The 27,429-nt window shown below is 43.8% G+C and overlaps 1 protein-coding gene across 9 annotated transcripts in view; it reads right to left on the bottom strand.

Moving 5' to 3' along the window:
- LOC117397864 (electrogenic sodium bicarbonate cotransporter 4-like) overlaps positions 1 to 26,754 on the bottom strand; it is a 48,967-nt gene extending 22,213 nt beyond the window's left edge. For 2 of the 9 annotated variants that reach the window (XM_059013713.1, XM_059013712.1), the window contains exons 1-15: positions 26,526 to 26,754; positions 23,681 to 23,760; positions 21,695 to 21,910; positions 13,721 to 13,850; positions 11,532 to 11,692; positions 10,440 to 10,595; positions 9,055 to 9,150; positions 8,470 to 8,525; positions 4,854 to 5,011; positions 3,474 to 3,561; positions 2,855 to 3,009; positions 2,436 to 2,564; positions 1,683 to 1,857; positions 1,204 to 1,337; positions 852 to 1,123 (exon numbers count right to left, since the gene is read on the bottom strand). In XM_059013713.1, the coding sequence (XP_058869696.1) occupies positions 852 to 1,123; positions 1,204 to 1,337; positions 1,683 to 1,857; positions 2,436 to 2,564; positions 2,855 to 3,009; positions 3,474 to 3,561; positions 4,854 to 5,011; positions 8,470 to 8,525; positions 9,055 to 9,150; positions 10,440 to 10,595; positions 11,532 to 11,692; positions 13,721 to 13,850; positions 21,695 to 21,910; positions 23,681 to 23,759 (2,005 nt within the window). In that variant the 5' untranslated portion in view covers position 23,760; positions 26,526 to 26,754. Of the gene's footprint in view, positions 1 to 851; positions 1,124 to 1,203; positions 1,338 to 1,682; positions 1,858 to 2,435; positions 2,565 to 2,854; positions 3,010 to 3,473; positions 3,562 to 4,853; positions 5,012 to 8,469; positions 8,526 to 9,054; positions 9,151 to 10,439; positions 10,596 to 11,531; positions 11,693 to 13,720; positions 13,851 to 20,457; positions 20,672 to 21,694; positions 21,911 to 23,680; positions 23,765 to 26,525 lie in introns of those variants that run through there. The other 7 variants (XM_059013710.1, XM_059013709.1, XM_059013708.1 and 4 more) reach the window with 7 other exon arrangements.
- Between the last annotated feature and the right edge of the window lie 675 nt (positions 26,755 to 27,429).

Raw genomic sequence — 27,429 nt, 5'->3', positions numbered from 1 at the left:
GGGGTTAATTTAGAAACAAAAAGGTACCGGATCTTATAATTAAGGAAGATGGATAGCATGTGTGTTTCTAGACCTAATGCACTGCCCTTGATTTACAGCAGCCATCTATGCTTCAAGTTCTCCTCTGCTTGTGGATCAGGGTTTCATGCCTTATTGTGTTGGTGGCTGCCTAGCCATGTTTTAACAATCTTCAGGTTTGAACAAATCTGATGAACAGGAGCGCCGACACTGCTGTTGTTAAGAGCACTACTTTTTTTGGCATTTCGCTGTTTTGGGTGTAAAAAAACAAACAAACAAACAAACAAAAACGAGTGGAGTAGTGGTCAGGGCCCTGGACTCTGGACTTGACCGGAGGGGTCGTGGGTTCAATCCCAGGTGGGGGGATATTCCTGCTGTACCCTTGAGCAAGGTACTTTACCTAGATTGCTCCAGTAAAAAACCAACTGTAGAAATGGGTAATTGTATATAAAATAAATAAATAAATAAATAATGTGATATCTGTATAATGTGATATCTTGTAACAATTGTAAATCACCCTGGATAAGGGCATCTGCTAAGAAATAAATAAATAAATAAATAAATAAATAATTTTCTTACTCATAGGCATCGCATCCTGAATACACTGTTCAGTACACTTTTTTCATTCAATTCATGGACAATTTACTGTACCGTACGGGTTATGTGTATAGAGTTAAAAATTAACCCCCAGTTCTGCTTTAGAATTCAGAACGAGAGTTCTGAAATGAGGATTAGGATAATCCTGGAGTCGCGGATGTTCCCGAAGGATTTTCCTTGCCCCCCTCCTCTCCCACGTGCAGTAGCTCTTTGGCGTGGTTACATGGTGGGCTCACCTGGGTCTGGAGCCACGCACTCGCACTTGTACGCGGTCACGTAGTCAGGCTTGAACTCCGAGTTGATGGGGTAGTACTTGAAGGCTCCGATCATCTTCTTGATGGCGTCGTAGATGAAGATGAAGGAGATGAGGGTGGAGAAGCCTTCCTCGGTGAAGCGTGTGATGTACTTGATGATGAAGCTGGCGTCCGTGGCGACCAGGATGAGACACTGCAGGCAGGAGTGCAGACCAATCCACAGCCTGAACTCCATGTAGTCAATATCATTGCCCCTGCGGAGCGCAGCATGGAATTAGAACGTGCAGCAGACCCCCAGTGGTGCGGTCCTAACTCTGAAGATACCAGAACTTACTTGCTGAAGTCAAAGAGCAGCTTCTCAAAGATCAGGATGGGTCCTGTGCTGCTGAGGATGATGAGAGGCTGCCCAGCAAAGAAACAAAAGACTGATCCAGCCATCGCTGTGCCAATGAAACTCTCCATCACACCCTGAGAGAGAGGAGAGGGGGAGAGGGAGAGGGAGAGGGAGGTGGGAGGTGGGAGAGGGATGAGACAGAGAGACAGTCAGAACAACTTTTTCAGTTACAAAGTGAATAGAAGCCATGGGGTTAACAGATAATATGGATCACTGGTTAACATAATCCATGGTTAATAGAATTGCTGGTTAACTGAATCACTGGTTAATAGAACCCCTGATTAATAAGCATAATCAAAAATCAAATTCTACCCCTCAATTTGTTTGATTGCATTACACCGTTGATCAATACGCCTTTGACCCAGTACAATACAAAGCCCCCCCTCTTTGTCCAGTGGTTTGGGGGTTGGGGGTCCCACCTGATAGTTGTCGGTGGCATCCCCCAGCAGCCCCCCGAAGGTGATGGCGTTGGTGATGCAGCCCAGGTAGATGAAGAGGATGGCAGAGATGGACTGGATGTGAATCCCATCGTAGAAATCGCTGGGGAACCAGTGCAGCTTGCGCTTCAAATCCAGGTACAGACCTCCACAGAACCTGAGACCAGAGAGGGGTGAGGGCACGGGACAGCCATCTAGCTACTACCTAGCTATCTGTCTATCGATCTATACATTAGATTTCACTGGGGCAGTTTGTGTTTGTTATCCAGGTACAGCCCTCAGCAAAGCCATCATTATATCTATCTACTCCAGTGGTTGTGTCTGGGACCCAGGTGAAAGGACTTGGGTCTGGTTTGCATATCTATCTGTCTGTCTGTCTGTCTGTCTATCTGCATGTTTGCATAGCTGCCCGTCTGTCTATCTGTCTATCTATCTATCTATCTAACCGTCTATCTGCCTGTCTGTCTATCCATCTTCCTGTTTGCATATATATTTGCCTGTCTGCATATCTTAACGCTTGAAATGTAACGCTTGAAATGTTTTTGCTTACGATTGTAAGTCGCCCTGGATAAGGGCGTCTGCTAAGAAATAAATAATAATAATAATAATATCTATCTGTCTGTCTGTCTGTCTGTCTGTCTGTCTGTATACTGCTATGGATTCCCTGGGATAGCAGCTCCAGGTAGAGGAGAATGGCCGGATCTGGCTTGGAATCTCTGAACTGGCTTCTCGTACCTCCCAGTCCACTGCAGCTCCTCTCCCAGCTCGTGCGGCGCTGGCATCTCCTCGTCATCACTGGGCCCGCCCCCCCCGCCCACCGAGCCGTTCATCTGACCAGCCTCATTCAGAGAGAACACCGACTTCCTGTGAGAGAGGGAGAGGGAGGGAGGGAGAGGGAGAGACAACCCGGATTTCAGGTGGACTTATCTTTGCCGACTGACCCCATCAGTTGTTGTTGGGGTTAGGGTTTGAGGCAAGGGTGGAGTTGGGGTTAGGGTCAAGGTTAGGTTTAGGGTTGGAGTTGGGGGTGGGGTTGGGATTAGGTTAGAGTTAGGGTAGGAGGTAGAGTTGGGGTTAGGGTTTGGGGTTGGGTGTAGGGTTGGGGTTGGATCAGTGGTAGTTTCGGGTTGGGTGTGAATTCGTCCTCTCGTCACCTCTTTTCGGCGGAGGGGATCTTCTTGGGGGGCTCGATGCGGATGGTGGGGTCCCACTCCCCCGGGGGCAGGACGATGACCTCATCTAGAAACTCATCGATCCCCGCGATGAGGTCATCACGATCCCGCGCTTTATAGGCCACATCACTGAACAGCTGGAGAGAGAGAAGGAGAGAGGAGGGGGGAAAGGGGAGAGAGAGGGAGGGGGAGAGGAGGCAGAGAAAGGGGAGAGAGGGAGAGAGAGGAGAGACATGTGAGAGGTTTATGGAGAAAGAGGGAGAGTGATAGAAAGGGAGAGGGAGAGAGATGGGGATGAGGGGACAGAAAGTGTTGTGAAAGACAGAGGAAGGAAGAAAGCAAGAGAGAAAGAGAGGGGTAAAGAAAGAGAGAGGAGAGAGAGCGAGAGAGAGAGGTGAAAGTGGTTTGTTGATTCCCTTTACCAATACACTGAAGAAGGCACTAGCTGATACATTCATCTTAGTTTCTCATAGATTTTAAATTTTTAGCCCCATTCTACCGCAAGAAAAGGACCAACATTTTCAAGATGAAAGTATTTTAAAGCGCAAAAAAACTGGAAAATATGTTTAATTTGGTTGTCGGAGAAGGAAGGCACACTTACGTCATCCACCATGAGTGTGGCGATGGCTCTGCCGATTTCATTATAGGACTTTCCTTTACCCTGAGGACCCAGCAATACAAACAGGAACCTGGAGAGGAGAGGCTGGCATTACTGATAATAATACAAAAATATTATATATATATACATTTTTTTTTGGCATTTACCTAATTTCAGCAAGTTTTGATGATTGACTCATAGTCAAGGTAATTAGTAGGCTTGGTGGTCCAGTGGTTAAAGAAAAGGGTCTTGATACCAGTAGGTTCAAATCCCAGCTCAGCCACTGACTCACTGTGTGTGTGTGTGTGTGTGTGTGTGTGTGTGTGTGTGTGTGTGTGTGTGTGTGTCCCTGAGCAAGTCACTGAACCTCCTTGTGCTCCGTCCTTTGGATGAGACGTAAAACCAAGGTCCTATTGGAAGTGACTCTGCAGTAGCAGCAGCAGCAGTTGTTGATGAAGCATAGTTCACCCCCCCTAGTCTCTGTAAGTCTGCTAAATGACTAACTCATTAATTAATAATAATAATAATAATAATAATAATAATAATAATAATAATAATAATAATAATAATAATAATAATAATAATAATAATGAAGTGTGGAGTAGTGGTTAGGGCTCTGGACTCTTGACCGGAGGGTCGTGGGTTCAATCCCAGGTGGGGGATACTGCTGCTGTACCCTCGAGCAAGGTACTTTACCTAGATTGCTCCAGTAAAAACCCAACTGTATAAATGGGTAATTGTATGTAAAAATAATGTGTAAAAAATAATGTAATTATATGTAAAAAATAATGTGGTATCTTGTAACAATTGTAAATTGCCCTGGATAAGGATGTCTGCTAAGAAATAAATAATAATAATAATAATAATAATAATAATAATAATAATAATAATAATAATAATAAAAAATGAATACCTGAAAATCGTGCCCGGCATAAAGTCTGATATATTATCTGTTTCATGAAAAAGTATTTTTAAATGTCTTCTAGTTACTGCATGCGGCAATTTGTTTCAAAGTACGCAGCATGTGTCAGGATCCGCAGTTTAAAAGGGTCTTGTGATTTCTAATAAGTGAATACGCCGGGTAGTGCCGGGTGCCTCCTATCAGCTTCACTTGTCAGTCCTCTCACCCAGAGAGACGCCATCTCTCAAACAATAAGAGACGCCCCTCACGCGACGTCTTCACTTCCACTACAATGCTTGTTAGGTTGTTATATAGGGATGGAAATAAGACTCCCATTACATAGCAGTTTAATCCATTCCTGGTTTCACAAGGAATGGATCAACACTTGAGCCTGTTGCCTATACACTCTGTAGTAGTAAAACCAGGAAGGGGCAACACTGCTATGCAATAGGAGTCTTATTCCCATGCCTGCTGTGTCTTACCTGGTGGGCACGGGTACCTCCGTGAGGCCCCCCAGCGTGGTGGCCTGTGCCAGCCTGACGAACGCCACAAAGGGCTTGTCCAAGAAATCCACTTCCCCGACCAGCACGTTGGAGGCCTCGGCATCGCGAGGGATCTTCTTCATGAACTTGTTCTTCAGCTACAGAGAAATAAAGAAATGGTTTCCAAATATACCCCTTATTATTATTATTATTATTATTATTATTATTACTATTAGTAGTAGTAGTAGTAGTAGTAGTAGTAGTAGTAGTGGTGGTGAATCATTTAGCAGGAGCTTTTATCCAAAGCGACTTACAGAGACTTTGGGGTGAACTATGCATCACAACTGCTGCTGCATCCAAAGGACGGAGCACAAGGAGGTTCAGTGACTTGCTCAGGGTCACACACAGCGAGTCAGTGGCTGAACCAGGCCTTGAACCTCCTGGTATCAAACCCTTTTTTCTTTAACCACTGGACCAACAAACCTACTGGGTCTGTGATGCAGGAGGACATGTGTTGCAGGGGGGACATGTCAATTGTTACACTCTGGTGTGCCTGATGTACTGAGGGGGTTCAACATTTTAAAAAGTCACAGACGAACTGAAAATGATATGCAAAGTTAAACAACATGAAGAATAGATCTGTTCAGATAACTCTCGTATGCATGCCCCCAATGCAGAAATCGAATATACTCTTCAGTCGTGGTTCACTATGTTCTGTCTATAAAATCAGACTGAGTATAGGTACTAGCACCCAGCACTGCAGCCTGGAGGCTAGCATACGGGATGCAGATACTACATGTAATTAAATAAACCTAAAATCAATGCACTGCTCTCTTCCTGCTGTTCCTGATATCATTTGCACAGATTCCTATCTGCCCTTTTAAAGGGCTGCTGCTCTGTATTGGGCATGTGACTGGAACTGCAGTCCCCTTCAATAGATTCCTATGAACAGTCGCCACTTGTTTTTTTTATAATTTTTCTCAGAATTTGGAATGGCCAATTATTTTTAGGCTCATCCCACTGCTACCACCCCTGCGCTGACTCGGGAGGGTGAAGACGAACACACGCTGTCCTCAGAAGCGTGTGCTGTCAGCTGACCGCTTCTTTTTCACACTGCAGACTCACCATGCAGCCGCCCAAGAGCTACAGCGTCGGAGGACAACGCAGCTCTCGGGCAGCTTACAGTCAAGCCCGCAGGCGCCCGGCCAGACTACAGGGGGCGCTGGTGCGCGGTGAGCCGAGAACACCCTGGCTGACCTTTATTTATTTATTTATTTTTTTATTTCATTTTCTGTTTGCAAAAAAAATGAACCGGTCGACGTTCCTCTGTATGGAATTTCTCCAAAGTCACGGCATGTGAACGGGGATTGGTGAGCTCTTGGAAAATTATTTCATAATCTTTTAATTCCATTTTGAAAGTCAAACTCGACATTGTTTGTCATAAATATGAACAAACAATACTTGTTGTATTTCTAAGCTGCTGTAAAGCTGAGGCTGTGCGGGTGGGAGACTGTGTGACTCTCAGTGCGTCTGTGTGCGTGAGAGTGTGTAAGGGTGAGAGTGTGTGTATGTGTGAGAGAGAGTGTGAGAGAGTGCAAGTGTGTAAGTGTGTGTGAGAGAGTGTGAGAGTGAGTGTTTGTGAGTGTGTGTGAGAATGTGTGACAGTGTGAGTGTTTGTGTGTGTGACAGTGTGAGAGTGTGTGTGTGCGTGTGTGTGTGACAGTGTGAGAGTGTGTGTGTGTGTGTGTGTGTGTGACAGTGTGAGAGTGTGTGTGACAGGTGAGAGTGTGTGTGAGAGAGAGAGACAGTGTGAGAGGGACTTGGAGTGCTGCACGGGACTGTATTTACCGGAGCAGTGTCACGACTATTAGGAGGAGTAGATCAACAGATCTAAAGTGCAGTCTAAACAGATTGGAGATTAGAAGCAGGGCTGGCCAAAGCTGTCCCTTCCACTCCTGGTCTTTGTTCCAACCCTGTTCTGAATTGTTCAATTGAACCAATTAAACCTGCATCCAGACCCTGAAGCAGTTCATTATCTAATGCTACCTGTTAAACCTGGAGTGGAATTACCCTGCAGGACCGGGATCGATTGGAGAGTCATTGAATGAAACAGTTCTCTGGCTTGGTAACTTTCTTAAAGCAGTGAGGTTCCTGCTAATCCACCTGTGTTGAAATTAATTAGTCTACAGCTGTGGCCAGACGTTTTGCATCAGTCTATAGAATGAACTGATTAGACGTGCATCCTGCCTTGTTTATGGTAACCATGAACCAGCTCCGATTGTTAGTGGCTCTAGTAGCTGCTGATTCAAAGCTGACCGCACTGACTGGCGCGACTTAAGAGGGCTCATAAATAAACCAGTGGATTTAGAGAGTGGCTTAGCCTACAGGAAGAGAAAGTCACACTGCGGATTCCACTGCAGAGAGAACAATAACCTGAGCTACAGAATGTCCGTACCAAGTTCCATCCCAATTGGATACACAGCTCTTTTTCTCTATGTATGTATATCATATACAGCTATGGCCAAAAGGATTGAAGTTTTGTAACTTTTACAAAATATCTGTTGATTTTACCAGTGCTTTACCATAGCGTTTAGGGAAGTCTTTTAAGAAAATGTATAAAGGTTTTGCATCACATTGAGCCATAATTAAAAAAACAAAAAAACGATGCGGTGTGTAATTCAATATGTTAACATTACATTAATTCAGCAGGTTTCATTCGACTTTATGAAGCAAAAATTGTCAATTCTATATGGTGATGCAAAACTTTTAGCCATAGCTCTCTCTCTCTCTCTCTCGCTCTCTCTCTCTATATATAAATAACAGGATACTCATCAATCACTATAAATGCTTAATGCAGAAGAAAAGTCATTGATAAACTGAAAACTCGTTGTTTTAGCTACAACGCTTCTGCGTCTGCCTTCTTCAGAGAGTATGCCAGAGATAGCCAGGTAGTGAGTCTTCAGTTTATCAACAACTTTTCTTCTCCATCGTGAAGTATTTCTAGTGATTGATGAGTATCCTGTCGGATCCTGGTTCTCCTGGGATACAGAGCTGTGTGCTGTACTATATACAGCTGTGGCCAAAAGATTTGCATCACCCTATAGAATTAAGAACATAAGAAAGTTTACAAACGAGGAGGCGGCCATTCGGCCCATCTTGCTCGTTTGGTTGTTAGTAGCTTATTGATCCCAGAATCTCATCAAGCAGCTTCTTGAAGGATCCCAGGGTGTCAGCTAAATCACTTTGTTTCATAAAGTCGAATGAAACCTGCTGAATAATGTTAACATATTGAATGGCACACCGCTTTGTAGTTTTCCATATGCTTAACGAAAAACAGACAATTTAACAGAAACCTAACATTTTTGCAGTATCATTATGTAGTTTCATTGATTACATGATGTTAAATAAAAGATCTAAATTATGTTCACATAGTTTGTATTATTATTATTATTATTATTATTATTATTATTATTATTATTATTATTATTATTATTATTATTATTATTAGTTCTCAATCCCAAAATTCTAGGTGATGCCACAGCAGCGTCCTGTATTCACAAATGAAGACGAGCCCGGCTCTTGAATGAAGTCGAGTGTGTGAAATGGTTTTATTTACCTGGTCTGTGCTCAGGGTGTCCGAGATATCATTCATACTGCGGCTGTGAGCTTGACCTACAGATCGGGGGGTGGGGGGGGGGGGGGAAATGGGGGGGGAAATGGGGGTGGGGGGGGGAAGAGAGACATTTTTAGCATTCATGCTCTTCAGGTGGTTGGACAAACTCAAACAGAGGTTGCAACAGTTTAACTCTTGCTAAGACAGTTCTGCATTTTTCCAATAAACCATCAGATACGTTTACTGTAGAAATATTTGGAAAGCTTTGAGTAATTAAGAAAAATACATATCGGACCGGCATATCCCTTGATTAATGGTGCGTAGATATTAGACTTTATAGACAGATTTTAATCTGTGTTAATCAATAAAAATAAAGCAGATTTAAGTAATTAGGATGTATTGTAATATATATTTCTACTCCATTTTACAACCAGGGCTTACAAGACCAGTGTCCAGTTTGCTTGTTTGATTATCAGACGGGATGTCACAATGCAGAGCTGTTGCACAGTCTGATTCACGGAGCAGGTCTGTCTCACAGCTCCTCAGATGCAGCCGCTCTAAAGGGACTCAGAGTTGGAGCAGACTTACGTAGGCGTCCGTAACTACCGGCCTGCCTTGTTCTCAAGTCCTCGGAGGAGCGGTGGAGATTAGCCCCGGCACTGGGGCTTCCACTGGGGCTGCGGTCTACACCCGGGGGGGGGGTGGGGGGGTGGAGGTGAGATAGAGGGCATGGGGAGAGAGGAGGGGAGGGAGAGAGAAAGTGAAGGGAGGTAAAGAGGAATGGGAGAGGGGAGAAGGGGGAAGGGGGAATAAACAGAAATAAAACAGAAGGGGGAGAGAATGTGAAGGGGTACAGAGAGAGGATAAGAATGGAAGGGGAGGGAGAGAGAAGGGAGGGAGGTAATGGGGGTAACGTAGATGGGCGAAGGGGAGAGAGAAGAGAGGGGAGGGGATGAGTGGAACAAGGGAGGGTGGAAAAGGGTGGAACATAAGATATGAGGGGCGGGGAGAGAAAGGGATGAGAAAGAGATGGGAGAAGGAAGGATTGAGAGAGACAAAAAAGGGAGATACATAAAGAGGACAGAGATGGGGTGAGAAAACAGACGACAGAAATGGAGAAAAGTGTGTTAGTCAAATTTGCTGGCGTAAAATCTAAAAAGATTATTGTTTCACTGTCAGCTGGGCGGCAGATAAAAAAAGATTAAATTAACCCTTTTGAAACCTGCATGGTGCCCGTTTAGGAAACCGAATTTCTTTCAAAAAGGTCTTTGATTCCTCTTATAAACGGGGATGCTAAAGATCCAGATCCAATCAGAAAATACAACAGCGCTTTGAATCTGTTAATGTTTTAATTGAGGTCTCAATGTTAACACTATTATTATTATTATTTTTTTAATTATTCTTTTGCTAACCTCATTTGCCCCTCATCTACTATTTACCTTTTAGTTTTACGGAACTGCGTCATAAAACCAGGGAAACAACGACAGAGTTAACTTCATTTTCCTTGATATTTGCCGCAATTCGATCAAACTTTTCGCGCGATTGATTGTCCTCATAGAACTGAGAAACAGCTGTATTTCTATCGAATGCGCCGCGAAAGCAGCGCTGAAAAAAAGGGAGGGATGCTTCAAATAGGAAATCTGCAGCTCAGCTGACAATCTGGATCAGTGTCGTTAAGGGCACAGTTAGCTGATCAGGTTGAAAGAAAATGAAAAAACAAAGTTTACATGCTGTTTTCCGCAGCAAAAAAATCAAACAAGCACGAAAAAAAACGACAGCTTGCAAATGGATATTGTTCAGCTGGGTTTTATAATGTCCTGCTGTGTTCTAGGCAGAACTTCGATGTGTCAGGCTTGCTGGAACAAGAGTAAAAAGCTTTTCTTATCAAGACAAAAGGGCAGCAGGTTTTCAACACCAGAACTCATGACCAGAAATAACGACACATACATTTCGGGGGGGGGGCAAGGACTCACTGGAGGGGGAGGAGACGGACTTGCCCATGTCCGCCAGTGAGCGGTGGATAGGCTTCTTGGTCTGGTGACGGTGTTTCCGTAGCAACACAAAGCTAATCTTGTCCCGGAGCTCAGCCTTGATCAGCCCGTCCTCCACTTGCTTCTCGATTATATCGTCTGGAACGCAGAACAGGACAAAATCAAAGGCGTTATCTTCGTGAGACCGAACATCACCAGAGCTGTGTGATTGGTTGAACCGTTCCAGCGTCCTTTTTTACGTCGAGATCCTGAGATCATTTCTCTCGTGACCTCGACAGAACGGGACTGGGACACCCAAGCTGAAGAAACCGTGCTGACTTTCATACTTACAGATCAGATCGAAATAGAAACTTTAAAAAGAAACGCATATAGGTCATCAGGTGATGCGTTAGCAACTACATTTCTAAATCGAAAAAGTTTTGACCCGATTTCCAAAAATAAATCCCAGGATTACATTTTAATTCAAGTCCCCCCCCCCCCCGGATCAGAAGCAGCTAAACTAAACTTCTGTTAAGAAGGTCGCCTTGTGCACACAAAAAAAAACAGAACGAAACTTCTTAACAAACAATTCTTATGTTACTATGTAAAAGAATACGCCCATGTAAGCTTTCAGCTTTTGTAAAGAGTTTTTTTTTTCTTCTACAATGATTGCCTGATATTCGACCAGGACTGTCTCACTGCAGCTCTACGTTGTAATGTGTTGGCATCCCAGCCCGTTGATTTGAATGGAGAGGCGAGGGCTGGGCGCGAACCGCAAACCACGCGGTTCAAAAAGGAACGTCTCACTGTTCAATCAAAGAGCAAGCTCTGCAGACAAGAGGCATGTACGGGTCTGATGCTGATGTCAGAATTACGAACTCATCAGCAGCTAGGAGGAGATTCATTTCAGGGATGGAAACTCCTGTTGCATAGCAGTTTCTCCCATTCCAGGTTTTACTAAGAGCTTTACCAGCCTTAGTGTATAGGTATCAAGCTCAGGTGTGTCTGAATAAACTCAGGAATGGATCAAACTGTCATATTTCCATCCCTGCATTACAGCAGGCACACAGACATGGACCCTGGACAATTCTTTACCTATGATCTGTGGTAGGGAGTAGCCCTCCAGGTCCAGCAGGACGGTCCCGGTCTGTAGACAGGTCCTCAACTCAAACAGGCTGTGCAGAGACAGGGTGGAGACGTGCGGCTTACTCCACCTCTCCCCTCCCTCCTCCACCTTCTCCTCGAACTTCACCCACCTGACAGGGAAACACACACACTGCCGCGTTACATGAGGAGAGATCTCTCCTTCCTAATCCAGGGCTGTCAAACTCCAGTCCTCAAGAGGGGACCGCAAGGGTCTGGTTTTCATGCTCTCAATTAACACAACTGATCTGAGCATATGTTCAACTGGACATGTTTAATGTTTTTGTTCAAGGTCTTTATTCAAGGTACACTATTCTGTGAAACATTGTGAGGCCTGGAGAGAAGTGTTAAATTTGTCCAATTAATCAAATAATTATATCAATTAAATATAGCTAAGCTGAATATAGTTAAGATGAAATCTCCAACTGTTTAAGAGCAGAAAACAATTAAAAAGGCCTAATTAAGCGAATTAGTATTCAATTAAAGGGTTTAGTTAAGTAATTGAGAGCTCAGTTGGAATGAAAACCAGAAGACACAGGGGGGTCCCAGGACCAGGGTTGAGAAACACTGGTCTGAGGCAGGGATAGGCAACCTTGGCCAATCCCATTCCATTCCATTGCAAGACTTTGTTCCAACCAAATGCTAAATCATTTAATTGACCTGCACTGGAGGTCAATTGAATAATTAAGGATCTGGTTGGAACAAAGTTCTACAATGGAATAAAATGGAATGGAAGGGACTGGTCTAAGGTTAGAAAGTCAAGTTGACAAACGTTTTGGCGAGGTCGCTCACTTCTTATAGTTTGGGCAAGAATACTCCTTTTTAATTTAGAAGGTGAAACAAAGAACAGCAGTTTGTACTGTGCACTCGAGATCCCGTACTGTACAGCTGTGGCCAAAAGTTTAGCATCTCCCTATATAATGAACTCATTTTGCTTCATAAAGTCGAATGAAACCTGTTGAATAACGTTACCTTAACATATCGAAGTACACAGAGCTTTGTAGTTTTCCATAAACTTAACGAAAAAGACTTTTGCAATATCCTTTTGTAGTTTTGATTGCATGACGTTAAATAACAGATCTAAATTATGTTCATATATTTTTTAATTTTAATTATGTCTAAATCTAAAAATTCTAGGTGATGCAAAAACACTGGGCTGTACACGACGCTGAAACGAACATGTTAAGCTTATCAAATGACTTTTTCACTCTTCAAACTGGCTGTACAATACAAGCAAAGAACCAGGAACCAGTGCTGTAGAACAGGCAATACATTTTAAAACTCCAAAAATGATGTTCACTGTGCCACTGTCTGTCTGTCTGCCTGCATTGCCACTGAAGATCATTTGGGACGGGCATAGTTAGCATACTGTGGTACCAGCCCTGACCTCTACCCATTGGAGCTGCCCTTGTGCTACCATTGCCCCTTAGTGTATAGCTATTGCCCTTTCAGTGACACTGTCTGTTTGCATTGCCATTTGGGAAGGATGCAGTTGGCACACTGTGGTCCTATTCTACCAATGGCAGCCTCATCCCATTGCAGCTGCCCCTGAGTGTTACCCTAAGCACAGCGTTTCATTCTTGAAAACCTCAAATAACTGACTGAAAGCTCCCAGTGGAAATTATTAATGGGGAAATACACGGCTATGGAAGTGGCTTGACTTGGTTGGGTGCCTTTTTAAGCTTTTCGGTTTGATTATAGCACGGCTCGCTCCCTTTCATCCCCGGCCTCTCTGGTGTTAATATTTGAGTCGCGCTCGCGGCGCTTGAGATTCATTAATGAGGAATGTGGTGCACAAAGACACTGTTGTACCCTGCGTGGAATTAGACAGGCACTGCAATAGCATGTTGCAACATGTGTGTGCACCTCTCTCTCTCTCATTTACTCTTGCACATATTCTTTCCCTCTTCCTCCCTCTCCCTTCTCTCCTCTCCCTCTCTTCCTTCACTTCTCCATCTCTCCTCTTTCCCCTTCCTCCCCATTCTCTATCCTCTTACTCCCCTCCCCATCACTCACTCCCTCTCTCTCTCTTCTCCCTTGTCTCCCCCTCTCTTCTCCCTCGTCTCCCCCTCTCTTCTCCCTCGTCTACCCCCTCACTTTTCCCTTGTCTCCCCCCTAGGTGTTTATGATCCCTCCCTGACCTGGCAGACTCTTTCCACTCCAGCTCATCCCCGTCGTGCTGCAGTGTGTCCATCTCTGTGAAGAGGGTGGGGTTTGGCAGCTCATCATCCTCCCCCAGGATATAGCGCAGGCGCTCTGCAGCTGGGGAAACTGGGGGAGAGGAGAGGGGGTCAGGGTTAGGGTCACACACCAGTAGAACTATACACACAGAGCTATAGCCAAACGTTTTGCATCACTTGAGACATAATTTAAATATATATATATATATACTCACCCTTTATAACGCTGTAGTGCTATTTGTGTTCCGCTTTATAACGTGTATGAAAGGGCTACTGTAACGGCATTATGGAGCAAATGGGAGCCACAACCCTACTGTGTTATAACCACTATAATGAGGAGCGTTATAACGGGTGAGCACTGTGTATAATATAAATCACATTAGTAAAAAACATCCAACTAAGTAACACACAGTAGTTCATTAAAAAAAGGAATGTGTTACTGTATGTCGAGATCACAAGATAAATTATCTGCAGCTCTCGAGGGTTTCACACCGTTATGTTTGAATACGTTTTCGGTGGCTACCTCTAATCAAGTCAAGAATGTATTTTCTCTTGCGATCATTGCATGACAGACCCGACAACTGACACAGGTATATAAATGAAGGACATTGACTAAATGTTTTTGGTTTCTTTTTAATCACTCAATCATCATTCATCCTTGACCATGACATGCTTGAGTGACTATGACTGAAGCACATGCACTTAATCACCTAATTAGTGAGACAGCTGATTGGACGCTGGATATGGAGTGATTTCAGCTGTTGAATTGCAAGCTTGAATAAAAGCAATAAAGAAAATCACAGAAAAAAACAAACAATATGCCACGTCCGTCAAGAGAGCAGCGCCTTCGTGCGATCGGCATGTTGGAGGCTGGATTAGGGCAGCGTGCTGCGGCTCGCTGTCTTGGGTGCTCACAGCCAGCGATTTCAAACCTGGCGAGACGGTATAACCAGACACACTCTGTCAATGACAGAGCCACCAACCGGGAGACCATGAGTCACAACACCTGCCCGAGATCGACAGATCATTTTGCAGCATCTTCGTGATGTCAATTGTTAATCAGCACATTAAAAAGTCACTGCACCTGCTCTAAAACAGAGTTTGTCATTTTTCGATCACATCTAGTGAATTTTATCCGAATACAAGTGATAAGTTTCTTTTGATGCTCAAATATGAGCGATACGTTTCTTTCGATGCTCAGTATATATGTGTATGCCTGTGCGATCCAGATTACTGTTCAATTTGTATTTCTCCATGCAGATGGAAATGTCATGATCAGAGCCTCATATCTGTCTTCTTGCTGAACCTAGCTCTGACTTTACAAATGGAAACATTCTCAGTAAGATTGCATCCTGCCCTGGCCTGAGGCTCTGTAATAGTAATGTTGAGTGTCAGCCACAAACCCACAAGACTGAGAAACACTGCAAAGCATCACAAAAAACAAGAAAGAGAAAAGAAAAGAATAAAAATCAAGGTTCAAACTTTAAGACGATTTTAAACAGTCTTTGTACTGAACATCCGGGAAAATCCACATGCAACATGCAAAGCTTACACAGCACTTACATGGTTAAAACAAGGCATAGAAGTTCAAATAATTAGAAACTTGAAATAACATTTATTGATGACAACAACTGTAAGTGAAACCAAGTGCCACGTTTAAAAGTTAAATAATAAGAATTGCTAAACATGTTCTTTCTATGTGAACCGATAGGAACTTTTGAATGTACAGAAATGGAATCAGCTAGTGTTTCCTGGAGGGAATGTTTAGTAGAAACTAGACTAAACTGTTCTGCGGAGCATCTTGTGTGTTTAGTATTGGTATTAATAATGGCTTCTAAAAATGTGAATCAAGTAACCATGATCATATCACACAACGTATGGGTTTAGTGCTTCCAGTTTAATAGAGCCAGCATCTCTGTCAGTAACATCTTTAGATCATATCACACGAACATCATATCACATGAGACTTCTTACTGGGCCACATTTTCAAAGCCTTAACTCCAGTCTAATTTTTAAAGGAGACAAAATATCTGTTAATTGAACAAAACCAGAACCAAACAGCTAAGTTATATGTTTCAGGCCACTTTAGCAGCCTATTGATGATAATTCTGATGACGATGTAGCTGCAGAATATGGAGAATCTGCGGAATTCTGCGGGAGCCTGTGAATTCCGTGACCTCAGAGGAATTCCGTTACTAGTACTAACCCAGTTCCACCCTCAGTAAGAAAGCGAGTGTCTTCTATTGGCTGTACCCACGTTTATGCAGCGAATGAACAGTCAGTGAGTTCATGTTCAATATAAAGTCTTACACACACATTACATCTGCATACGACATTAGTATTAGCCACCTTCAGGACACTAAATACATTATGGCTGTATTCAAAATTAATCATAGCCACCTAGTGGACACTAAAGACATTACATCTGCATTTGATATTAGTCTTTAGTGTCAGTGAACTTAAATAAACTTGAATAAGAATGTTTACAAGCAATTAAAAATGAAGTGGGTGTCAACAGTTTAATGAAAGGAGCCTATTGCACAGTACTTTTTTTTTACAATCCTGCACTCGCTTTTGCAATTGGAAGAATGGCGATTTTGTTTTTCTCTTTCCTTCTTTGACTGTCTCTCCTTCCTTTCTTCCTCCTTTCCTCCCTTTTTCTTTCTTTCTTTCTTTCTCTTTCTTTCTTTCTTTCTTTCTTTCTTTCTTGTTTTAAAGCAGCTATGTATTTTTTTAAAGCAGTTCATTATGAAACAGCTAAGCCAGCCCGGGCTGAACTAGTTTAATAGGATTATTTTCGGCACACAAACGGAGAAGCCAACGCGCGCTTCTAATCCGTGTCACCAGCAGGAGGTCAAGAGAGCGCGTTGCCGACAATCCCAGAGTCCCGTGCAAGCAATGCTGGAATACATACCAGTGGCTTCACTTTTCATTAACTCCCTTGTTATTGAAATACCAGACCTAATTCATAGTTTTACTCATAAGTCGTTTAACCCTTCCAGTCCTGAATTATTTCTGCAACGTGTCATTGTAGATATAACTTGCTGTGATCCTAACTGGCTGAATCCTAGTTCATATTGTATTCTAGAAGTATTATTATTTGCACTTACTGTAAACTACACTGTATTTAAATATTAATCTTGCACTGTAACCCTGTGCTGTACTGCCCTTTAACACCTGGAAGTCACCTTAGATAAAGGTGTCTGCCAAATAAATAAATAATAATATTATTAATAATGGAACCGCCAATAGTCCAGAACAGTTTCAGGAATATCGAACTTGATTTTATTAATAAAAAAGGACTTGCCCGGGCTCCCGAGTGGTGCATCAGGTAAAGGTGCTCCGCGTGGAGTGCAGAATGCGCTCTATAGTCCAGGCTATTCCACTACCGACTGTGGACGGGAGCTCCCAGGGGACGGTGCAGAATTGGCTGAGCGTCGCCCGGGGGGGGGGATGGGGGAGGGTTTAGGTCAGCCAGGGTGTCCTCGGCTCACCGCGCACCAGCGACCCCTGTAGTCTGGCCGGGCGCCTGCGGGCTTGCCTGTAAGCTGCCCAGAGCTGCATTGTCCTCCGACGCTGTAGCTCTGGGTTGGCTGCATGACGGGTCTGCAGAGTGAAACGAAGCGGCCGGCTGACGGCACACAAGGACTTGCCCATTTTGGGGGTTGCCCAAATTTGGGATGACCTTTAGGGACCCCCTGGGAAGGGCTCACAGACCCCAGACTAGGTAGCCCTGGAGGGGCGAGTGCAGGACGCCGAACTGCACAGAGACTGCAGCAGTGGGAGGTTACAGCATGACATTGTCAAGCTCTGGATGTGTAGCTACAATAAGGGGAGCAAAAACACAACAGGGCTTGAACATTGATAACCTTTTACAAGAAGAAAAAACAAACAACTGAAGCCAATATCTACATCATATTTGAGGACCATTCAGCAAATGATTGGTTATTCCACAAACCTGAAATAAAAACCTCTGGTTCGAGGGCTTTTAGTTTTCAGGCTCCTTCCAAATTTGATGCCGAATCTGACAGTATTTTTAAATCTAAGCTCAAAACGCATCTCTTTGATTTGGTCTTTCACTGGTGTGCAGTTTGTGGGGGTCACGTTTGCCCTGTGAGTGGTTCTGCCCCCCCACAACCCCACACTGAAATAAAAACCTCTGGTTCGAGGGCTTTTAGTTTTCAGGCTTCTTCCAAATTTGATGCCGAATCTGACAGTATTTTTAAATCTAAGCTCAAAACGCATCTCTTTGATTTGGTCTTTCACTGGTGTGCAGTTTGGGGATCTTTTGGCTTGCTGTTTATTTTATAAAGCAGGCCTGGTATGCTTGCACATGAAGGACGCTATATAAATTAAACTGGTAGGGTATGGTAAGGTATCATGAGTCTAGGGTATAATGCATCATGCTTCAAACTCTATGGAGAAATACACCTTTAAGACACTTGAGCAGTGACCTCTGTCTGTGGGAATGCTGAAGGAATTTAATCTGTGTTTTTAACACACAGTGAAGTGCCTCTCTTCTGATGCCCTGTTTTTCTTAACGCTTGTTAGGGAGTTTAAAAGGTTTCCATGGAAACCAGACATGTGCCGATGTAATACCTAGCTATATATCCATAGGCTGTACGAAAAAACAGAAACACCCGCCAAAACACTGTCAATAGGGGAACCAGGTCGGCATTGTGTGAAGGATTGCTTCAGGGAAGTTGTGTGGGATTGGGGCAAGGCTGTTGTCAACATGCAAGTTTCTTGCGTGAAACAACAGGTAAGCTTCTCAGTACCCTGCACACGGACTAAATGCATCTCAGATACTGCTGTTGAAATTTGTGGTTATTTTTTATCCTAGTCTTTCTAATTTTACAATGAAACTGTATATTTTAATGTTTTTATTCCAATTTTATAAACATTTTTGTATTAGACTTTTTTCATTGTTCTATTTTTACAAACTAGCCTTTTATCTGATTTTTTTTCTAATTTTATCATTAAAAACACGTTTTTTTTGGTTGCTTTTGAATTTCAGTGTTAGAACATTTTGCATTTAATGGTTTAATTGTTTGTTTAGTTGTGTGTGTGTGGGTGTGTCAGTGCGTGTGTGCGTGTGTCAGTCAGTGTGTGTGTGTGTCAGTGTGTGTGTGTGTCAGTGTGTGTGTGTGTCAGTGTGTATGTGTGTGTGTCAGTGTGTATGTGTCAGTGTATGTGTGTCAGTGTGTGTGTCAGTGTATGTGTGTCAGTGTGTGTGTCAGTGTGTGTGTCAGTGTATGTGTGTCAGTGTGTGTGTGTCAGTGTATGTGTGTGTCAGTGTGTGTGTGTGTCAGTGTGTATGTGTCAGTGTATGTGTGTCAGTGTGTGTGTCAGTGTATGTGTGTCAGTGTGTGTGTCAGTGTGTGTGTCAGTGCATGTGTGTCAGTGTATGTGTGTGTCAGTGTGTATGTATGTGTCAGTCAGTGTATGTGTGTGTGTGTCAGTGTGTGTGTGTGTCAGTGTATGTGTGTCAGTGTGTGTGTGTGTCAGTGTGTATGTGTGTGTCAGTGTGTATGTGTGTGTCAGTCAGTGTCAGTGTGTGTGTGTCAGTGTATGTGTGTCAGTGTGCGTGTGTGTATGTGTCAGTGTGTGTGTGTGTGTGTGTGTGTGTGTGTGTGTGTGTGTGTGCGCGTGCGTATCGCTTTGGGAATCCTTGGGATGCAAGGTGTTATAGAAATGTGAATTGTATTGTATTGTATTGAAACAGTCACTGTGAAAGAGGGCAGCAGGATGTTCTTAATTGTAGTAGTCCAGTCCTGGAGTTTACTGCAGGGTTATCAGCATAGAGAGAGAAAAGAGATCCAAACTGCAGCATAACAACATCTGCAGAGGATAACTCTTCAGTGGCGCATCACAGATTTTTTTTGTGGGGGTCAAGTTTGCCCTGTGAGTGGTTCTGCCCCCCCCCCCCCACAACCCCACACTGAAATGCGTATTAAAAAAAACACCACTTTAAAAGTGTTCTGCATAAAGCAGTTTGAGAAAATCGAAAATCCACAGGCTTTTCAGCAACTGAAACTGTGCGAACTGAAGCTCACAACACAGAGTATTACAATGTTAGGGTTCTTCTGCAGTGATTCATGTGGTACTAGTTATTAAGCTCATTGGCCGATCCACAAGCCTTTAATTGGAAAGTGAAGCGCTACACACCGTGTCGCTGAGGAAGGCATGAGCCCACAGCTGTGGCCAAAAGATATGCATCACCCTGTAGAATGAACTCATAAAGTCGAATGAAACCTGCTGAATAATGTTACGTTAACATATCGAATTACACACCGCGTTGTAGTTTCCCATATACTTAATGAAAAACTGACAAATTAAAAAATGTGACATTTTGAAATCTAACATGAAATACTACTGTAGCACTATTATGGCGTCCGGTAAACTTTTGCGATATCATTTTGAAGTTTCTTTGATTCCATGATGTTGAATAAAAGATTCTAAATTATGTTCATATGGTTTATTTTTTAAATTATGTCTCAATCCTAAAATTCGAGGTGATGCTAATCTCAAAGAAAACTAAATGCTATGGTAAAACTCAGCAAAAGCACTGCTAGAATGCAACAGATACTTTGTAAAAGTTATAAAACTTCAATCCAGAACTTCAAATCAGGTTTAAAACAAACAGGTACAAAAAAAAAAAAAAAAAATATTGCCCCTTAAAACTTTTCAAACCTTACCTAGGCTGGTGTTGGACATTGTGGTTCTCTCTCCCCCCTTTCCAGCAGACAGCCGGATTTCAGTTCCCTTTCTCCCCTGGCTCTGTCTCTGCCTGCCAAGCTCCCTCCCAGACTAACACAACAGATCACAGGCACTTTGCTGGGCCTGACTCAGCGCTGACTGACGACAGCTTTGCCAAATCCACTGGAGGGGAGCACAGCGAGGGGAGAGTGGTGGAAAGTGAGGGCAGAGACTTCAATAAGCAGGCAGGTTCCCGCCTCATGTTAGTTACAAGGGGATTAGCTGAGCTGTTGTAAGAGGGGCCCAGAAGTATCGTAAGCACCCTGTGGTTCCAGAGGATCAATCAATCAATCAATCACTGGGCTGAGTTGGTATCCACTTAATTAGATCCAACGGGGGGTCGCATGGCTTGCTGTGTTTTATTCTGCACATGCCGTGGCTCATCTAGACGATGCTGAACTAGGCTATCGGCACATTAGGGTGGGGCACACAGTGACGCAATAACGCTGTCGAAGCCCATATCACATGGTTAGCCTCCACCCTCAACACACACACACAACCACACATGCACACACACACACACACACAAAACCACACATGCACACACACACACACAACCACACACAACCTGACACAACCACACACGCACACACAACCAGACATGCACACAACCACACACGCACACAACCAGACACACATGCACACAACCACACACACACATGCACACAACCAGACACGCACACACACAGGCGAACAGACACAACCTTTACTTTTTCCATGCTGCTAAGCAGGCGGTAAACAAAGATAGAAGCAAAGAAAGAAAGAAAGAAAGAAAGAAAGAAAGAAAGAAAGAAAGGTTAAAAATGAAGAGCAGAGGTAAGAAGGAAAGAAAGAAATAATGAAGAAAAGAGATACCGAAAGAAAGAAGGCAGCGATGTAGCTGCTGTGACGCTGCCTGACACGATGTGGAATAACACTGCAATACTAAAATAGTAATGCTAGAGGAACGAAAGGCAGTTCATGACACTGCTTTGTGCTCTCTGCGTTTCTGCCACTTAATAAACTACTTAACGTCTCCTTTTAAGCCTGTTTAACCAAATAGCATAACTACTACAGTGATTTTCTATACAGCACACTGTATGTAAACCTTACAGAAAATGTCCACAGCGGGACATCTGGGATATTTGTGCTGCTGTGCAATTATACTCCAAGCAGCCGGGTGGCGCTGTGACTCACTGGTGCGGTTGATGTCGTCCGTGGCGGCGGGGGTCGGAGAGTGGCCCCTCCCCCCCTCGTCCGTGTCGGAGGGCTGCGTCTGCTGCTGCCTCGCTCTCTCGTAGTGCCTCTCTCGCTCGCCCTCGCCGTTGTCTCGACTCGACGTGGAGCGCCTCCGCCGGCGTTTCCGACGGTAACCGCGGGGCTCTGGGACCCCGATGTAGATGGAGTGGTGATCTGGGGGGGGGAGACACTGTCAATTAGGGGTGTGCAGAAACTCCTACTCCAAATTGCTTTCATGTATCACCCGGTAATCAGTTTGTTAATGTGTTGATTTCAAAAACAAGACAAGCTGTCCTTCCCTTGCTTTTACAATCGAGTACTAATCAATGGCAATTACTGTGTGTTTTGGGGTTAAAGCTTCATGTCATTCATTCAAAATTAGGTCCAAACTGAGCGAAATGACATCTTTTATACAATAAGAGGAAAACAATAAATGTGGGTTAAAAATTGTCCAGCATAATTGGATGAGCAACTCTCTCTCTGTCTCTCTCACACAGTATATGTATATATGTCTTCTTTTTGGCCACTTTTAAGGACCTTTTACCTCAGATTTACACCACATACTGCCTTTATAATATACTGCAATGCATTCTGGTACCTTTTACCTGTCTTTTCTTTAAGAGGACTACAATTAACAGAATGCTTTGGGGACTACAAGAACTACAAGTACCAGATGCATTGGGGACTACAAGAACTACAAGTACCAGAATGCAGTGCTTGCGTGTAAAGGCCTGGCGTCTGGCTGTCCGAAGGTTGTGTTCCTGTGAGCAGGTCAGTGGTGATTAGCAGGCTGTATCGATGGCTCTGGTGGAAATATCTCATGACGTGGCTGCGCCAAGCCCCAGGGCAGGGCAGTGCATTGGGAGCCGTGTCCTCAGACTGAACGGCACAGCAGGGGCGCGCACACTGCAGGACCCCCCTCCCCCCGATCACATCACTGAAGAGAAGCTTGATATGCATGTGAAATAGCTATCCACAGCTCTGGCCAACAGTTTTGCATCATCTAGAATTTTAAGACTGAGACATCATTAAGTATATTCAATACGTTAGTGTGACATTATTCAGCAGGTTTCATTCGACTTTGTGAAGCTAAACGAGTTCATTCTACAGGGTGATGCAAAACTTTTGGCCACAGCTGTAAAAGATCAAGTCGATTGAAATTGCATTGGCTTGTGTTTGAATAATTATTTGTTCCATTCCGAGTTGTTCTCTTTGCAACGACTCGAATATTGTGTTCAGGAGCTGCTCTTCTGTTCTGGTTGCCGCTGCTGGAGGGGGTTAGGCTCAGCCCACCAAATGTCATTTCATGTGTAACTGTGGTGGCCATATGGCTCTGGGTTCACGGGGACAGTTTGTTCAAATATTGTTTTTATTTTAAATCCCAATGCAATCTGGTATATTTTACCTGCCTCGTTTCTTTCAGAGGACAACAAACAAGCAACAGAATGCACTTTGAGGACTACAAGAACCAGAATGCAGAGCTACCAGAACCAGTATGCTAAAGCAGGGGTCTCGAATCCGGGTCCTGGAGGGCTGGTGTCCCTCCTGGTTTTTGTTCCAACTTTACCCTAAATTAATTAATTGGACCAATTAAGCTTCTAATAAACACTTAATTGGTCTAATGAAGTAATTTAGGGTACAGTTGGAACAAAAACCAGGAGGGACACTGGCCCCCAGGACCCGGATTCGAGACCCCTGCAATAAAGGACTGCAACAACCAAAAGCACCAAAATGCATTGAGAACTACAAGGACTACAGGTACTATAGCACAAGTACCAGAAGGCAGAGCTGCCAGTACCAGAATGCATTGCAATACACGTTTAAACATCGTTGCTGTCCAAACTGTCCCTTTGTGAGCCTCAATGCATGAGGGCCATACTTCGGCACACAGTGGATAGCACCCCCTGGTGAAGGGTTTCGGAGAGGCCCCCCAGACTCACTCACCTTCGTCTTCCTCTTCCTCGTACCTGCTCCTGCCGTTCCTCACCCCCCTCTCCCTGTCCCCCAGCCCATCATGGTCCATCCTGCCTCCAGAGTACAAACAGACATCGTGAGACAACAGGCACAATCTATTAAATCAATCAAGCAATGTATTTTTATACATTGGCTGTGTGGTCCAGTGGTTAAAAAGGGCTTGTAACCAGGAGGTCACCGGTTCAAATCCCACCTCAGCCACTGACTCACTGTGTGACCCTGAGCAAGTCACTTCACCTCCTTGTGCTCCGTCTTTCGGGCGAGACGTAGTTGTAAGTGACTCTGCAGCTGATGCATAGTTCACACACCCTAGTCTCTGTAAGTCGCCTTGGATAAAGGCGTCTGCTAAATAAACAAATAATATTACTACTAATAATAATTCAGTAACAACATTACAAGTAATTTTTGTTTTAATTTGTGGGGTCATGTTTTATTACTGCAAGGTTCCTAGTTTGTCTGTGGGGTCCAAACCCCACCCCCTGCCTCCCTCCCTCATTAGCGTCTGTGTTTAACGAGTGTCCTTCACGCTTGGCTGGGTGCAGTGCGCTGGATAGCTGCACTGACAGCTCAATCAATGGCTCTCTGAATCACTTCACCGACACCCAGAAACACACTGCCCTGCCCAGCGGAAACTACACCAGCACGGTACAGACACGCTGCTCAGAGGGGCTGAGCAAAAACTGGGTCAACGAGGGGACGTGGCTTGATCAGTTTTCTTGCTCTGTGCTCTTGGAATAAACTCCAGGATGATCTGAAACTCAGTGTTTCAATCTCTCTACAGGAGTTTAAACAAAAGATTGACATCTATGTAGCTGACGGGTTTTTGTTTTGGCCGACACTCCTGAATAGTTTTTTTTTCGTAATTTGATTCACTTGTTTGTATTGCTTGTGCTCATTTCAATGTGTGTGTTTTTTGATTTTTGTATTAGATGTTTCCTTCTTGACCAGGTCTCCCTTGAAGAGATTTTAATCTCAATGGGACTTTCCTAGTTGAATAAAGGTTAAATTATATACTGTATATATATACACATATACACACACACACACACTGCTGTGCAAAAGTCTTAGACATGTTGCATTTTTCTACTCTGATGCATTATGAGCATCAACAATTTACTCAAAGCCTCCACTAGTGTTTTCTACTATTATAACAACCTTGACTTTCATAAAGAAGGAAACACATTGAGTGAAGTAGCTTGCATCGCTCGATTTTCAAGGTGTGGTATCCGAAGCATAATCAACAAGTACAGAGAAACATCATCTGTAATTGCAGGACTGGAAGACCCAAAAATCTGTCTAACAAGGATGAGCAATACTTGAAGATAATATCCTTAAGGAATAGAAAGAAGACAAGCGTTGAATTGACAACAGAGCTGGCAGAAGGCACAGGTGTTGTTGTCCATCAAATCAACAGTACGAAGGTGACTCTTGAAATCAGGACTTAAAGGATGTGTTGCAGTAAGAATACCTCTGTTAAGAAAGAGGAACAAGACTAAAAGGCTCAAATATGCACAAGAACACAGAAATTGGACTATGGAACAATGGTCAAAGGTGCTTTGAACTGCTCTCTGTATGTACTTGATAACATAAGAAAGTTTACAAACGAGAGGAGGCCATTCAGCCCATCTTGCTCGTTTGGTTGTTAGTAACTTATTGATCCCAGAATCTCATCAAGCAGCTTCTTGAAGGATCCCAGGGTGTCAGCTTCAACAACATTACTGGGGAGTTGGTTCCAGACCCTCACAATTCTCTGTGTAAAAAAGTGACTCCTATTTTCTGTTCTGAAAGCCCCTTTATCTAATCTCCATTTGTGACCCCTGGTCCTTGTTTCTTTTTTCAGGTCGAAAAAGTCCCCTGGGTCGACATTGTCTATACCTTTTAGGATTTTGAATGCTTGAATCAGATCACCGCGTAGTCTTCTTTGTTCAAGACTGAATAGATACAATTATTTTAGCCTGTCTGCATACGACATTCTGGTCGCTCTTCTTAGCACTCTTTCTAGAGCAGCAATATCCCTTTTGCAGTGTTCTCTGTATGTTCTTGATAACATTTGCAGTGTTCTCTGTATGTACTTGATAACACTGCGCAGTGTTCTCTGTATGTACTTGATAACATTTGCAGTGTTCTCTGTATGTACTTGATAACACTGCGCAGTGTTCTCTGTATGTACTTGATAACACTGCGCAGTGTTCTCTGTATGTACTTGATAACACTGCGCAGTGTTCTCTGTATGTACTTGATAACACTGCGCAGTGTTCACTGTATGTACTTGATAACACTGCGCAGTGTTCTCTGTATGTACTTGATAACACTGCGCAGTGTTCTCTGTATGTACTTGATAACACTGCGCAGTGTTCTCTGTATGTACTTGATAACACTGCACACTGTTCTCTGTATGTACTTGATAACACTGCGCAGCGTTCTCTGTATGTACTTGTATGTCAGTACGCTTCAGTCGGTACAGCTACTTAACTTTCTAATCGCATGCTTTTTTTTGTGATATTGAAGTATGTATTCCCTGCATGCAACATTAAACACTAAAAGATATTTAATATGAACAGGGTGCCATCGTATTATATTCTGGCATGTCATTTCAATGTGGTTTTCTTTTGTGGTTTGCTTTGTATCCCACCATGGCGTTTTCCTATATTAGCTTGGGATGCATGTAAACAGTGTGAGAATTGTGAGACATCATTCCAGGTTATAACTCACAAGTAACATTACGAGCATTATGAAAATCCAACTTTTAATTAATAAGAACGCGCCCTTTTTACTACAGACAGACTCAAAAGCAGCAAGACACAGAAAAACTTACCTTCAGTATTTGTTGTCTGTGAGGCGTGTTAAGAGGGGAGCTGATGAAGCCGGGATGATCTGTGATCGAATCTGCGCTGTGCTTTTCGAAGCCCCCAGTTACACCGACGCGGTGTCTATCGACTGTCAATACCAATGAAACTCATTTGGGATCAGCGCACACGGATCCGCGAACTTGGAGGCAGCGAATGGGGTCGCGGGATATTGTATCAGCTGGGAATAAGCAGCAGTGAAATATCCCTCTTTAAAAGAAAGGGATTGAGAAGCAGGAATGGTTTGATCCATTCCTGGTTTTACTCCGACTTTAATAAGACACACCTGAGGTTGTTGCCTGCACACTGTGGGTTAATCAAGCTTGCAGTAAAACCTGGAATGGGTGAAGCTGCTATGCAATAGGAGTCTTATTCCCATCCCGGTGATAGCTCCGGTGGGTTTTGGATGATGCCAGCACAGAGCAGAGGGAGGCTGTTCAGAGAGTATAAGAGCCTCCCTTTCTCTTTCTTTGCTCCACCAGCACAGAGCAGAGGGAGGCTGTTCAGAGAGTATAAGAGCCTCCCTTTCTCTTTCTCTGCTCCACCAGCTCAGAGCAGAGGGAGGCTGTTCAGAGAGTATAAGAGCCTCCCTTTCTCTGCCACACCAGCACAAAGCAGAGGGAGGCTGTTCAGAGAGTATAAAAGCCTCCCTTTCTCTTTCTCTGCTCCACCAGCACAGAGCAGAGGGAGGCTGTTCAGAGAGTATAAGAGCCTCCCTTTCTGTTTCTCTGCTCCACCAGCACAGAGCAGAGGGAGGCTGATCAGAGAATATAAGAGCCTCCCTTTCTCTTTCACTGCTCCACCAGCACAGAGCAGAGGGAGGCTGTTCAGAGAGTATAAGAGTATAACAGCCCCCCTTTCTCTTTCTCTGCT

This window comes from Acipenser ruthenus, chromosome 46 (assembly GCF_902713425.1).
Source record: "Acipenser ruthenus chromosome 46, fAciRut3.2 maternal haplotype, whole genome shotgun sequence".
NCBI lineage: Eukaryota > Metazoa > Chordata > Actinopteri > Acipenseriformes > Acipenseridae > Acipenser > Acipenser ruthenus.
This window is presented reverse-complemented; position numbering and strand designations above follow the sequence as displayed.